The following is a 14,249-nucleotide window of genomic DNA, read 5'->3' as shown; positions in this document are numbered from 1 at the left end:
CAGCAGCCATCTCAGCATGTCGTCTGCTGTTAATACTGCAGAGAATTAATATACTAACCCTGTCTGCGATGTTAGCACGTCATAGTAAAAGGTGATATTATTAACTGCACACATGAAATTATTGACATGCAAATCATGACACAACCGTGTCTGACTAGCAGGCTGCGCCCCTCTTCCCCGCCTGAACATTGATCTCCATAGCAAAGAGATCGTAAAATCTAATATTCTTCCTGCTTATTTTTCTGCGTAATCATGTTTTTTTCCTGTGGCTGATAGTTGCAGAATGGCACAAGGCACAGTTTTACTGGACTTGACTTGCTTGTATTGTCACTAACTGACAGTTACTTTTGAGTGGTCAGCTCATATAATATTTTAAATATAATCATTTTATGTAATATTTTAATTTCTACTGTAGACTAAATTGTATTACAGTTATTTAAAAAATAAAAACAATTCTGCGGGAACCTTGGACCCTGGAGGTTGTCAGCCTCTTATTAATAATAATAATAATTGATTAGATTTATACAGAGCTTTTCTATCGATTTACTCAAGGTGCTCACAGAGAAGTGAGAACCCATCATTCATTCACTCCACATTCACACTTAGTGGTGGTAAGCTACCTTTGTAGCCACAGCTGCAACTTTCTGACAGAAGTATGGCTGCCGATTTGCTCCTACAGCTTTTCCGACCACCACCTATCACCAGTGTGAGCGTTACTGGGGACAAGGGAAAAGTGTCTTTGCCCAAGGACACAACGGCAGTGATTTGGATGGCAAGAGGCGGGTAGCACACATGGAAGCCTCAAGTTTCTGGCACGGTTGCTTCTTCTCAACTACACAAAGTTTACGCTAATCAACTTGTCTATCTTTTTATCCAAAAGAGAATCGATGAAAGGACCAAATCGTTTAGCAGAATCAAAAATGAAATCAAAATTGTAAAAATCGTAATTCTCATTGGTGCTCAAAGGCACGCGTCAACTGCCTAGTCAAAACGTATGTTTTTTTTTCTGTGTAGACAAAGTAGGAAAATAAATGTTCAACAAAATATTAACTCTTTGTTGCTCCATCAGCAGAATTGTTGCCCTCCTGCGTAGCGCCGACCTACTTCCGGCTCCTGTCTACAGCGCTAAGCCTTTTGGGTGATGTAGTATGTAAACATTTAGCAACACACCAAAGTCCTCACTTTCTAATTTACATGTGTTTATATATTTATTAAAGCTTTATCTATCCAGGGCTAGACAATTAAAATTTGTATTTGCAATGCTGGCCCAACAAAGAGCTAGAATTTACATGACAAAGATGTTGAAGTCTGATGATAACCTCTAATTGTCTCATTTACCAACAAAAACACTATTCCATAGGTCGCGCTCAACAGTTTACAAATGCTCTTACCGTGCCGGGGGCTAATTAAGTTAAAATATAAATTAATCTTTTAGGTGGACAAACTCTTGCATACACAGAATGTTTGCAGTTGTGTGGACAACAGAGCAGACAATAAGGAAGCCTTTGGTGTTTCTTTCTTTATTTATAATAATTATGACCGCACATTGTGGAGGGCAAAAAGACTTAACTTTACCTGGCTTATTTTCAAAAGTGCTAAACTTCATTTGAAGTATGCCGTTTTTAAATCCAATGTTTTCCTTTTTTTAGCATCGAAATATATCATGTATTTTCTTTTAAAATGATGTTTGATCGATATTTATCTTTCGGAAGACAAACTTGCCGAGCACGGATCGATATGCTTGAAATTTAGGAATATAAATCGATCTATCGATACATCAATCAATCATTACACCACTACAATTAACTGATTAAAAATTGCTTTGTAATCAGAAGTCAATGTGACAAGTTATCAGGGATGTAACAATATCAAAATCTCGCGGTACGATATTATCACAGTATTAAGGCCACGGTACGATATTATTGTGGTATGTCCCCCCCAAAAAAGATGATGAAAGGTGTAAAATGAAGTGGCAGGAATGTTTAGGAGAAACACGCTTGCTGTAATAGTCTAATGCTCAAATGTTGTAATCATATTTATTCCTACAAACATATATGGTTTCAAGCAAATATTTAAAAACAAATAACTTATGGTTGTCTTTTAAAGTGACAATGTAAACACGCTGTGCAGAGGATTTTGGGAGATATAGTTTATTTTCAGACCCGGCCAACGCTACAGCGCCAGAAAAAAACAAGTTTTCGTTTGATACCATCACACATCATGGCATTATTGTGAAGACTGTGAAACCGTAATACTGTGGTATCTACAATATCGTTACAGCCCTACAAGCTATTGTAGAATTGATTTTAAAAAGGGTTTCAATGACAAAAAACACAATGAGCAAAAATGACAAATTCCTTAATGACACACATTTTTGGGGTTTTGCAGGCCACATAAAATGATGCAGCAGTAACCTTTATATTATAGCATCAGACCAATGCACAGCTGTTATTTATTTATTTTTGCTATTAATGCAGAGCCACACAGGTTATTTTGGAGCCCTAATTTAGCTACAGCAGTGTCAATTGTCCGTGGTGGACATACAGTTCTTTCTTCTTCTTAATTTTTACTGCAGTTGTTTTTGGTGTACTTTCCGGAATGGCTTTGAATCGTTATGTCTACTATCCACTAATAGTGTCATGTAAACTGTGGGTTCCCGGCAGCACCGTCTCATTTAACCACCCGCTTTGACGGTCACGCTTGATGAACAAGTTACTCTCATGTGCTTGCGGTCACTCTTTCTGGCATGTCTTGGCGGGGGAGGTAGTGTATGAAATAATGAGTTATGGGGAGTGGGCAGTCTTTGTCCGAGAAGAGATTATCGGAAAGAGGGAAAAGATGTGGGCTTTGCAACCTACTTCACTGACTCGGGCCTATTATGGTGCCCTACCTAAATCCCTTTTGAGCCTATTGCTTTCCAAATGTCAACAAACATTGTTTTTTTTTTTAACATTCTGATCTTCTAATCATAAAACTTGATAATCTAAGGGCCAGCATTCAGTTGGATGTTCTTGCTGTATCCAACTATGGTCACGGTCTCACGCTAATCTTGATGTGTTTTTATCATCCGTGTTGTGTGTTTTTGTACAGATGGAGACAGAGCCTGTCGCCGCCTCTGAGTCGGTGTATTCTTCTGGCCCTTCAGTCCAGGTGGCATGTCAAATCCCCACCATCCCAAACGGTTCCACCGTCCAGACCACGGCAGAGGAGTGTCCAGGAAAGCTGACCGCTGACGAGCTGACTGCCATCGAGGATGAAGAGCTCCTTGATAAAATGGTACTTTACACCCAAGTTATGATTCATGGTGATTTAGAGATCCACTTGGTGACAAATGCATGCAGAGAGTTTATATAGTGCAGTAAATCCTGTCAGCTTGGTTATATTTGGAGGTTTCACAGCTTGTCGTCGCTGTGTGTTGGCACATTATTATCATCAGAGCAATGTGCATAAACAGCTGTTACCACCTTTTTGTCTGCAATGACCTCATTGTTTTCTATGTTGATTACTTCCGAACAGCTTGATGAGTGCAAAGATTTTGAGGAGAGGAAAATGATCCGTGCAGCCATGAGAGACCTCCGCAAAAAAAAGAGAGGTAACAAAAGGATAACAAATCTATTCCATCTGTCTTACAATGAGATGCAAAAAAGTATTTAGCAAGTTGTTACAACCCTGACTCACCAGAGTGAAAAAGGGGGACGTGGAAAAAAAAAGCTCAAAGGTAATTTCCCAAATATGTCTATCCATTGTACTCCCAGAGGCCATGCTTGGATGTACTCAAGAGGAAATAGGTAGGACAGGTTGGTTTGCAGTGTTGTTTTGCACCTAAAATGCCTGCATCATCTATTTTGTGTGTGTTTGCACCAGCACCATCACATTGTTGTTAGTATCTGCCTGCAAGATGTTACAATTCTGGAGGCGTTACCAGATTGCAAATGAAACCACACACCAAAAGTCCAAAGGATCATATAAAAGTATCTTTTGCAAATGTTCACTGTTAAACATATATCTTGGAGTCATCATTGCTATTTTTCCCCAGACATGGTCTATTTATTAAAAAGACAAAAACAAAAAATCTCTAAAAAATAGAAAAAATATTTTGTACATTCACTCAGTCACCATCCATCGATTCATCCATCCATTTCTACCGCTTATTCCCTTTGGGGCCGCGGGGGGCGCTGGTGCCTATCGCAGCTACAATCTGGCGGAAGGCGGCGTACACCCTGGACAAGTCGCCAACAAATCAAAGGGCCTACACAGACAACATTCACACTCACATTCACACACTAGGGCCAATTTAGTGTTGCCAATCAACCTATCCCCAGGTGCATGTCTTTGGAAGTGGGAGGAAGCCGGAGTACCCGGAGGGAACCCACACAGTCACAGGGAGAACATGCAAACTCCACACAGAAAGATCCCGAGCTTGGGATTGAACCCAGGACTACTCAGGACCTTTGTATTGTGAGGCAGACGCACTAACCCTTCTACCACTGTGCTGCCCTCACTCGGTCACATTTGTAAAATTCTAATGTCACTTGGTCACAACATTTGTAAATATATAAACAAAAGTCATATAGATTCAGCCTGTCACAACATTAGGTACACCTGCATACTTACCAATCAATTCAGACTGCATAAAAAAATCTACTTTTAACAGCATTTACTGTATGTCGCATGTCAGTGTTATTACGCCCCTCCTCCTCTGGCTGAGAGCTTGACTTAATGTCCAAATAAGGATGGCCACCTTGTTGTGATGTCACAAAGTAGCCAGACTGCAAAACCTTGTGAGCAGAGGCATCCAAAACTGTGTGCAAGCCCACGGCAAAATGCATGAACCTTATGATGTGATGCTTTGGCATTGTTTAACACAAGTATCCAAAATTGTAACAACATTAATAAGACAGAAAAGACGAAATCCATCATGAGTCCCCTTTAAATGAAATGTCTACTGCACTGCTGCAAAAGAGAAAGGGGAATGATAGATGAATGCTAATCCAAACACACAGAAGTGTAAAAGCTGTTGGGTTTTAAATAACGTGGAGAGGACCTCTCTGAATTTGGCAGAGTTAGTCCTGAAAATTATTGTGTGTTCACAGTTTGTCTTCGCACATTATCCAATAGCTGTCATCCCACCCAACATTACAGTATGACGCTCATGTTTTTGATTGCAATTACCAAAATTTCATTTGTACACCACTGGGGGGGAAAAAACAACCACATCCATAATACGAATCATTAAATGAATACTTCTGACATTAATGCACCATTTGTTTGGATCTCATTCAATCATGCAAGTGCTAATAATATTGCTGCATGGTATATATGCAGTAATCCTAAAAGGATAATTCAATCCTCAGAAGCCCTGTTTTTGTATCCATTTTTGTGCAAGTAGAAGGGATATTTCAAAAGTATCATCCCCCTCCCCTCTCTTTTTTCCACTGACTTCATCTCTTCTCCCCTCTCAATATCCCACCTCTGCTCCACCTAACGATCAGTCTATTGTCTCCAGACCAGAGAGAAAGAGAGCGGGAGACCCGTCTGCAGGAGCTTCGTCAGCAGAGAGACGAGCGTACACACAAAAATCGTGCCGGTGTCGGAGCAGGAGAGGTGGTGATGAGGAAAGTGGAGAAGTCAGCAGACGGTTCCACCCTCAGCCATGTCACCAAAACAGACCGCTTTGCACAGTCCGGTACTTTTTTTAATTATTATTTCACTTCACTTTTTTCCCTCTTAAAAACACCCATGCTGTAAGTCAGCAGTGAACGGCAACAAAAATACTCAAGTGTCAACTATCAAATGTGTTTGATCAGATGATGGCAACAGATCAACTCGCAGCACCGTGGTAGAAGCTAGTTATCTGCAGAAAACAGACAGTGAGTCATCCTATTAAAGCTACAGTTCTATTCTTAAAGTATATCTGCTGGTTTTGTTTTTACAACGGTTCTCTGCATTTCAGGAGGAACAGTTCAGTCAAAATCATACAGCTTCTCGTCTTCCTCCTCCAATACAAGCAAAAAAGTCGGCAGGTGAGTAAGCATCATAGTCCATCACATGAACACTTGTCCAAGTTTTATTTGGATCATGTTCTAATTGTGCGCTTGCCCATGTTGAAATCAATTGCATCTGAGCTGATCAATATTACACCGTTGTTGGTTTTGTTGCGGAACATTTATGGCGCATGGACAATATCATAAACATTTACTCCAATTGTTTATAATCATGCATAGAGTTGGGCATCGTTGGAATCTGGATAATTCCCGTTTTGGTTCCTCGTTTCGATTCCGCTTGTTTGAAGAGGCAGGGTCGAAAATGTACTATGAAATTGCCACTGAACTATTTTCAAGCAGTATATAAATACCAATACTTGGAACTTGAAAATAAATGTATGAAGCTTCTTTCAACAGGTGCACACTTTCACAAAAGTTTCATTTTATTTTTTATAATCTTGGGAAAAAATCATACAGATCATGTTTGTGGTACAGAAAAAATGTTCCGATCTGTAAAAAGAAAAAAATACATTTCTAGGGGCCACAAAAATTAATTAGATTAGAAAAAAGCTTTATATTTTGTGGCTTTGATTAATCATTTGAGTGTAACTAATAAAAATGTACACATTCTGGATATTATGGAGTGCTCGCAACTTTAAATAAATGGACATACTTTTTGCACAGCTGCTGCAGTAAGAATGCACATGAGCAGACATACTTAAAATACACATTAAGGCTATAAAGTTTGTTTTATCCAATTACTTGACTAATCAAACAAACCCATCGATAGATTACTCAAACACTAAAATAATCAAGAGGTGCAGTATTAAATAAATAAATGATAAATGGGTTGTACTTGTATAGCGCTTTTCTACCTTCAAGGTACTCAAAGCGCTTTGACACTACTTCCACATTTACCCATTCACACACACATTCACACACTGATGGAGGGAGCTGCCATGCAAGGCGCCAACCAGCACCCATCAGGAGCAAGGGTGAAGTGTCTTGCTCAGGACACAACGGACGTGACGAGGTTGGTACTAGGTGGGATTTGAACCAGGGCCCCTCGGGTTGCGCACAGCCACTCTCCCACTGCGCCACGTCGTCCCTATTAATGATGAACATTGAGAGTGTACCAATATCAATACAATATTTAAACTAGTACCTTATTTCTTCTATTACATACAATTCTTTGAACAAAACAGTCAGTAGTACCCTATAACCAAACAAAAGCAAAACCTACCATCTATTACTAATTTAATTACTTAAGTTTTTTTACCTTTCTAAGTTCTGTGTCCAAGAAATTATTACCTGAGTCTATCTATAAACATTACTAAAAATGTTGGGAAGAGGAAAATATCAATTTATTATCAATCAAATACTGATACTACCCTTGGTATCAAGACTATCAATTCATGGAGCGATCTCTGACAATACTGACACACTAACAGTAGCTTAATGGCTTGGCAAATAGCCTGCCGGCTCTTGTTTGCTTTTCCTGTAACATGTTTGGCCTCTTCTTATAGTCCTTTATTTATAATAATACTTATTCAATGTGGAAAGTAAACCACATTCTTATAATTATGGACTTAGGGGAGCGGCTCCCCGCGGTAAATGCAGCTACATAGTTAGCTGTTAGGGTACTGAGGATCAGAAATAGGAATCGACGTTTAAAAAACTTTGAACGGTCCGGGAGAATCAGAATATGAAACCCGATTCCCATCGATACCTGTTGCCTAATAATGCATTTATAGGGAAACTCAATTCACAAGCCATGTGCCTTTTTACCGATAAAGCTGTCTGTCTTTGCGAATGCTTCAGTGTGTTTGATCGTGAGGATGAATCAACGTCTCGCAGCGGCGGCCTGGCCGCAGTGGAGCGAAGGCAGGCTGAGAGGCGCAAGGAGCTGATGAGAGCTCAGACGTTGCCCAAGACCTCAGCCATGCAGGCCCGCAAAGCCATGATAGAGAAGCTGGAGAAGGAGGGAGGCGGGTGAGGATCAACACTTGAATGAGGACTACCAAAGAATGAAACGGTGCATTAAAATATTAACACAAACAATCTTTTTTTTTTTTTAGCCCGGTAAACCAGGTTGTCTCCAAAGTAAACAGAGTTCAGCGTTCCACCAGCTTCGGCGTACCCAACGCAAACTCCATAAAGCAGATGCTACTCGACTGGTGCCGCGCCAAAACTCGCTCATATGAGGTGCACCTCGCCACTCTTCTTTCATGACAGCCAGTAAAAGTCGAGCTGCTAATGCACTCTAGTCCAAGTTATTATCTTCCTACCCAGGGAATGTTTCCATCACTTAACTCGCTCTTTTCCATCCTCAATCAGCACGTGGATATACAAAACTTTTCATCCAGCTGGAGCGATGGCATGGCGTTCTGCGCCTTGGTGCACAATTTCTTCCCAGAGGCCTTCGACTACAGCTCCCTGAGCCCCACTAACCGCAGGCAAAACTTTGAGGTGGCCTTCAACAATGCAGAGTGAGTCCAAACACGTGGCAGCGAAATACTCGCGAAAAGTTCAAAACTTATATTTTTCTAAATGTATGCAATACACTCGGAAAAATCAAGAAGTCAAGCAACACATTTAACTTATCTGCTTATATGTAAGATAAGCATCATACGTGTGACATTTATGGGTACTTTAACTTAACTTAATACACAATTCCACATTTTGAAAATAAAAAATAGCACAGTAAGTATTTCATTGTTATAGTACTGAAAATCGACTACACTAAAACCCAGCAGGATAATGAAATTGTAATAATTTTAATTTGCATGCAAGTTTTAATTTATGGAAGAACGTTATACAATCTGCATTTTAAACAATTACATATTTTTGGACATATTTTTTATATCTATATATTAAAACATGTGTATACAGTGGTACCTCAACCAAAGTGTTTTGAGATAAAAGCTGTCTCTCGCCTAATTATGGTTTAAGTTACAAGCAAACATTTGAGTTCCAAGCATCCCCGCCATTAGTCGGTGTAACAAATGTCAGTGAACTCCGTAAGATCCGTTCAAAAAATCTGATCTTACTCTCTAGCATTAGCTTATAGCTTAAGATGTACATAACTTTGCTTTCCAACCATGGGAAGGAAGAAAGAGAGTGTGAAGGACAGTGCTCGGTAAGTATTGTATATTAATGTTGCATTACTTCATAAAACTACTGTAGTTGTTTGTGGGACATTATATTGTATTGTTTTTGTAAAAACTGTTGTCCTAAAGTTTTTCTCTTCAAAAGTCATGTTACATGTTAAATTTGTGCTCTTTTAGGGGGGACAAATTACCAATTAAATTGATTTCAATTAATTGCAATGGGAGACGTTGATTAGAGATACAATATGTTTTGAGTTAAAAGCTCTGTCATCCGACCAATTAAGCTTGTAAGTTGAGGTATTACTGTATTACATGACATGAAAGAGGAATGAGCATAGTTTTAAATATTTTCAAAAATTATTTGCTGCAAAAAAGTGTAACATTTACACTTAGATGCATTTAATGTCAACGTTCCTTGTCTACAAGTGAATTTATCACTCATAATAATAATGACCGCTAAAACTCCTCGCCATCTGCTTTGTGCTACAAGTACCAGCCATCTCTCCAACTATCTCATCACTCAACCCACAACCAGGTCACAAAAGAGGTCCAACCCTCCCCTGAACTTTATGATATCGTCTCCTCTTCTAATTTCTCTCCTTTTTATGTCTTCTGTCTTTGAACCATGTTTCAGCTGTCGTGTCACAACATTGTGCACCATGCAGCCAGTGGGCTCACGTGCACGCCAGTTCATGATTGACGTCCTCATCACTGGACTGTCACCCAACCACAGTCACCACGTGTGTGTTTGTGTTGCACATCTACATTCGCAAACCCACCGGCAGTGCACACACATTGTCTTGTACATTGTGCCATATACACCATGAATTACACTGTATGCACCATACATTGTACACTGTGCACCATACATTGTATACCAGGTAGCCCGTAAGGACCAGATGAGTCGCCCGCTGGCCTGTTCTAAAAATAGCTCAAATAGCAGCACCTATCAGTGAGCTGCCTCTATTTTTTTAAATTGTATTTATTTACTAGCAAGCTGGTCTCTCTTTGCTCGACATTTTTAATTCTAAAAAATGAAAATCCCCAAAAATATTTCAAAGACTTGGTCTTCACTTGTTTAAATAAATTCTTTTTTTTTTTTACTTTGCTTCTTATAACTTTCAGAAAGACAATTTTAGAGAAAAAATACAACCTTAAAAATGATTTTAGGATTTTTAAATACATATACCTTTTACCTTTTAAATTCTTTCCTCTTCTTTCCTGACAATTTGATATATATATTTTTTTTTTGTAAAGAATTATAAATACATTTTAATTTAATTCTGCATTTTAGCTTCTGTTTTTTCGACGAATATTTGTGGAATATTTCTTCAAACTTATGATTTAAAATTCAAAAAAATTATTCTGGTAAATCTAGAAAATCTGTAGAATCAAATTTAAATCTTATTTCAAAGTCTTTTGAATTTATTTTTTTTTTAAATTCTGGAAAATTTAGAACAATGTCGTTGTTAGAAATATAGCTTGCTCCAATTTGTTATATATTCTAACAAAATACAGATTGGATTTTAATCTATTTAAAACATGTCATCAAAATTCTAAAATTAATCTTAATCAGGAAAAATTACTAAATTTTTTTTTTTTTTCAAACAAATTCGAATTAGCTAGTTTTTTTCCATTTTTGGGGTTGAATTTTGAATTTTAAAGAGTCGAAATTGAAGATAAATTATGTTTCAAAATAAAATGTTCATTTTTTTCCTGTTATCTCCTCTTTTAAACCGTTCAATAGTTTTTTTTAAGGTTTTATTCTCTACAAAAAACCTTCCGTAAAAGGAAAATAAATGTACGACGGAATGACAGACAGAAATACCCAATCTATTTATTTAAATTGAGCAAATTGGCTATTTCTGGCAATTTATTTGTGTGTATCAAACTGGTAGCCCTTCGCATTAATCAGTACCCAAGAAGTAGCTCTTGGTTTCAAAAAGGTTGGTGACCCCTGTTGTACACTATGCACCATACGTTGTACACTGTGCACCATACATTGTACACTGTGCACCATACATTGTACACTGTGCACCATACATTGTACAGTGTGCACCATACATTGTACACTGTGCACCATACATTGTACACCGTGCACCATACATTGTACACAGTGTGCACCATGCAGTACACAGTATGCACCATACATTGTACACAGTATGCACCATTATTGTTCAGTATGCGTTGACCAGTGTGCTGTCATCCACCGCCTTTATTCAGTTATGTATTGTCACTCTGTTGCGTTGTCTTTAAAAGAAACAAAAAGGCTAAATGAGCATGGATTGCGGCTCATTAAGACATTTTGTTTTGTGTTGTGTATGTTTGTGTATGCCACACACTGTTGTGTATCATGATATTTATGCAGCATGTCAACACTGTTTGTGTGAACACAGAGAATGTTAATGTTTCTGTTTGTCTCTCTCTCTGCTGTCTCTTCACACTGATTCTTCATCATGGCTGCTCACTGCATCATGTCTCTCCCACCTGTTGTCGTCCTCTTTTCTCCTCTCTCTCTCTCTCTCTCTCTTTCTTTCGTTCTCTCTCTCTCCTACCGTTTTGGTTCCTCCTCCCTGTCTGCGTCCGCCTTTGCCGGGAGCAGGAAGCTAGTGGACTGTCCTCAGCTGCTGGACGTGGATGACATGGTGAAGATGCGCGAGCCCGATTGGAAGTGTGTGTACACGTACCTGCAGGAGTTCTACAGGGGCCTGGTGACCAAAGGCCTGGTTAAAACCAAAAACTCCTCCTAAGGTCGCACCCCAGGCTAAAAGTGGCCCCATGGTGAGAGAGGGAAAAGCTTCTTGTGGACTGTCGCATGCTAAGCTAAATGTAAAGGTTACATCATGGTATGTTTACGTCCCTTTGTGCATATTATCCAGACTTTGCACTGGAATCCTTTTTAAAAGTATCTGTGTTCCCAACAGACAAAACAGTTTGGCTCCTTTTAACCAAATGTTTATGCAGAAAGGCTTTTAAACCCTTTTAAAGATGTATTTATCCGAAAAAGAAAGACATGCCTGCACTTCCTAAAATAGCTTTTATGATGTTGACGTTTTATCCTCACATGCAGGAAGGCAGACAGGATGTCTTTGCTATTTCTGGTAGTATTGCTGATGTTTTGTGGAGAAACCCGGGGCAAGTGGCTACATGTGCACAGACTGCCGCCCGGTGGTCACCTTATGCATTACACCCACCGTTTTGAATGACTTGATTGTGGTTCAGACAGGAAAATAGCCTGCATTAAGAATTAGGGGTTCTTGAAAAATCTTATTTATTCATATTTAAGTAAATTAATTGTTTTAAAGGAGGAGCTTTTTAACATGTTTTGAAAGAATTGTAATTTTTATGACTAATGTATTGTGATAATCAGTTTGAATCATCACTCTATTCTGAATAGAATCTAAATGAGTTGTAAGATTCACATCCCTATACAAATCTTGTATTGCGCACTTGACACAATAATCCCAAAGAGTTGATAATACTGCTGCAGAGCTGCATTGCATCAACGTAAAATAAATGTTGTCATCCCTACAGTATACCGTATTTCCTTGAATTGCCGCAGGACATATAGTATGCGCCTGCCTTGAATTACTGCCGGGTCGAACTCTCTTCGCAAAATAATTGGCGCATGCTAAGTATTACCGCCTGGTCAAACTCGTGACGTCACGAGTGACACTTCCCCTGTCATCATTTTCAAAATGGAGGAGGCTGATTTCAATACCGTTAATTTGAAATCGCATAAAGGGAAGAAGATTAAGAGCTATTTAGTAGGATTTAAGGTCCAAGCTTACATCACACTCAAATTTTTACTGCATGCCTTTGGTAAGTGCCGGAGTGAGAAGAGGTTTTAAAATAATTAACGCATGCTTACTTTTACTGCATGCCTTTGGTAAGCGCAGGAGTGAGAAGAGGTTTTAAATGAATTAGCCCCTCGGCCGCAATTTAAGGTAATACGGTAATACAACCACATTAATATAAACTTACCATTATTTCATGTGTTGTGTTGGTCCTATGGCTAATAGTGTCCTTGGAATTTAAAGCAATTAGGGTAGAGACCTGCCAAACTGTGCTGAAAGATGTGCAAAGAGTGTACTTTTTTTTTTCCGGTTTAATGGCAAATTTTGTGGGGTCATTGAACGTCTCACATGGCCTGTCTTTGAACCGCCTTCCCCCTCAGGACGTACGCCGACTGCATGCCGCTGCTGGAAGTGGAGGACATGATGATCATGGGAAAGAAGCCCGACTCCAAATGCGTCTTCACCTACGTGCAGTCTCTGGTCAACCACCTGCGCCGACACGAGATGGCCATGGGGCGGCCCTATGACCTCTGACCTGCGGGCGGGGGTCACATGACGGACAGACGAGGCAGGCGGGTGGTGTGTGTGTGAGAGAGAGTGTGTCCGCCTCGATCACAATCATGTTTTCCAACCAGACAAGCTCCCGTTTTAAGCTGAACCTTTTTAGCACATTCACCCTTTTTGTGTTTTCAATTTATTTTACACCACTTGTTAAATTATTTATGTGTTAATTTTTCCGTGGCGGTCATCAGTCCCGCTACACGATTAGTCATTATTGGGTTCCCATTTAGGTACTTTTTACATATTTGACCCAACTCTGGTCAACTTATTTACATTTTAAGTTATTTCACTGTCCGCATTTTATTTTGAACTCATTCACACTGGGTTGTTTTATACAGTACATTCATATCTAAGGATCCATATCAGTGTACACGCAGTGCTACTGAAAATCCTCTTTTGTACCCTCAAAGTACGTGGACATGACCATCTTTGTCATTGCACACTTTTATTATTGAGCGGACTTGACAAACAAAGTTTTTACTTCTGCTTGAAAGCAATCCAACTCCTGACTGAACAGAATACATTTTGTGTCTTTTACAACATGAAGCTTTTTTTTCTCTTAACTCTTAATATTTTCATGTGTACATTTTTTTTGAAAAGATGATTCACATATGGTTTGGATAAAAAAAAAAAAAAGAAGATATATTTGTATCCACTGTATTTGTGACAGTTTTGGAGAATGATTCCAAAACCTTCCACAAAACAGGAAGTGCTTGTACATAAAATTTCAAAACACGAGTTCATGTTTCTGTGCACCGCAGTTCAATGTGACGTCATTAAAGCAGAGAAACACTTTT

The 14,249-nt window shown here is 39.1% G+C and overlaps 1 protein-coding gene across 12 annotated transcripts in view; it reads left to right on the top strand.

Moving 5' to 3' along the window:
• smtnb (smoothelin b) overlaps nucleotides 1-14,249 on the top strand; it is a 91,303-nt gene extending 77,054 nt beyond the window's left edge. For 9 of the 12 annotated variants that reach the window (XM_061906657.1, XM_061906656.1, XM_061906662.1 and 6 more), the window contains 10 exons: nucleotides 3,091-3,276; nucleotides 3,517-3,592; nucleotides 3,756-3,788; nucleotides 5,507-5,686; nucleotides 5,808-5,870; nucleotides 5,954-6,023; nucleotides 7,806-7,976; nucleotides 8,063-8,189; nucleotides 8,322-8,473; nucleotides 13,272-14,249. In XM_061906657.1, coding sequence (XP_061762641.1) covers nucleotides 3,091-3,276; nucleotides 3,517-3,592; nucleotides 3,756-3,788; nucleotides 5,507-5,686; nucleotides 5,808-5,870; nucleotides 5,954-6,023; nucleotides 7,806-7,976; nucleotides 8,063-8,189; nucleotides 8,322-8,473; nucleotides 13,272-13,425 — 1,212 coding nt within the window. In that variant the 3' untranslated portion in view covers nucleotides 13,426-14,249. Of the gene's footprint in view, nucleotides 1-3,090; nucleotides 3,277-3,516; nucleotides 3,593-3,755; nucleotides 3,789-5,506; nucleotides 5,687-5,807; nucleotides 5,871-5,953; nucleotides 6,024-7,805; nucleotides 7,977-8,062; nucleotides 8,190-8,321; nucleotides 8,474-11,696; nucleotides 11,876-13,271 lie in introns of all 12 variants that reach the window. The other 3 variants (XM_061906658.1, XM_061906668.1, XM_061906659.1) reach the window with 3 other exon arrangements.

The sequence above is a fragment of the Nerophis ophidion genome, linkage group LG07 (genome assembly GCF_033978795.1).
Source record: "Nerophis ophidion isolate RoL-2023_Sa linkage group LG07, RoL_Noph_v1.0, whole genome shotgun sequence".
Lineage (NCBI taxonomy): Eukaryota > Metazoa > Chordata > Actinopteri > Syngnathiformes > Syngnathidae > Nerophis > Nerophis ophidion.
The sequence above is the reverse complement of the archived record's forward strand: the minus strand, read 5'-3'. Positions and strand labels throughout refer to the sequence as shown.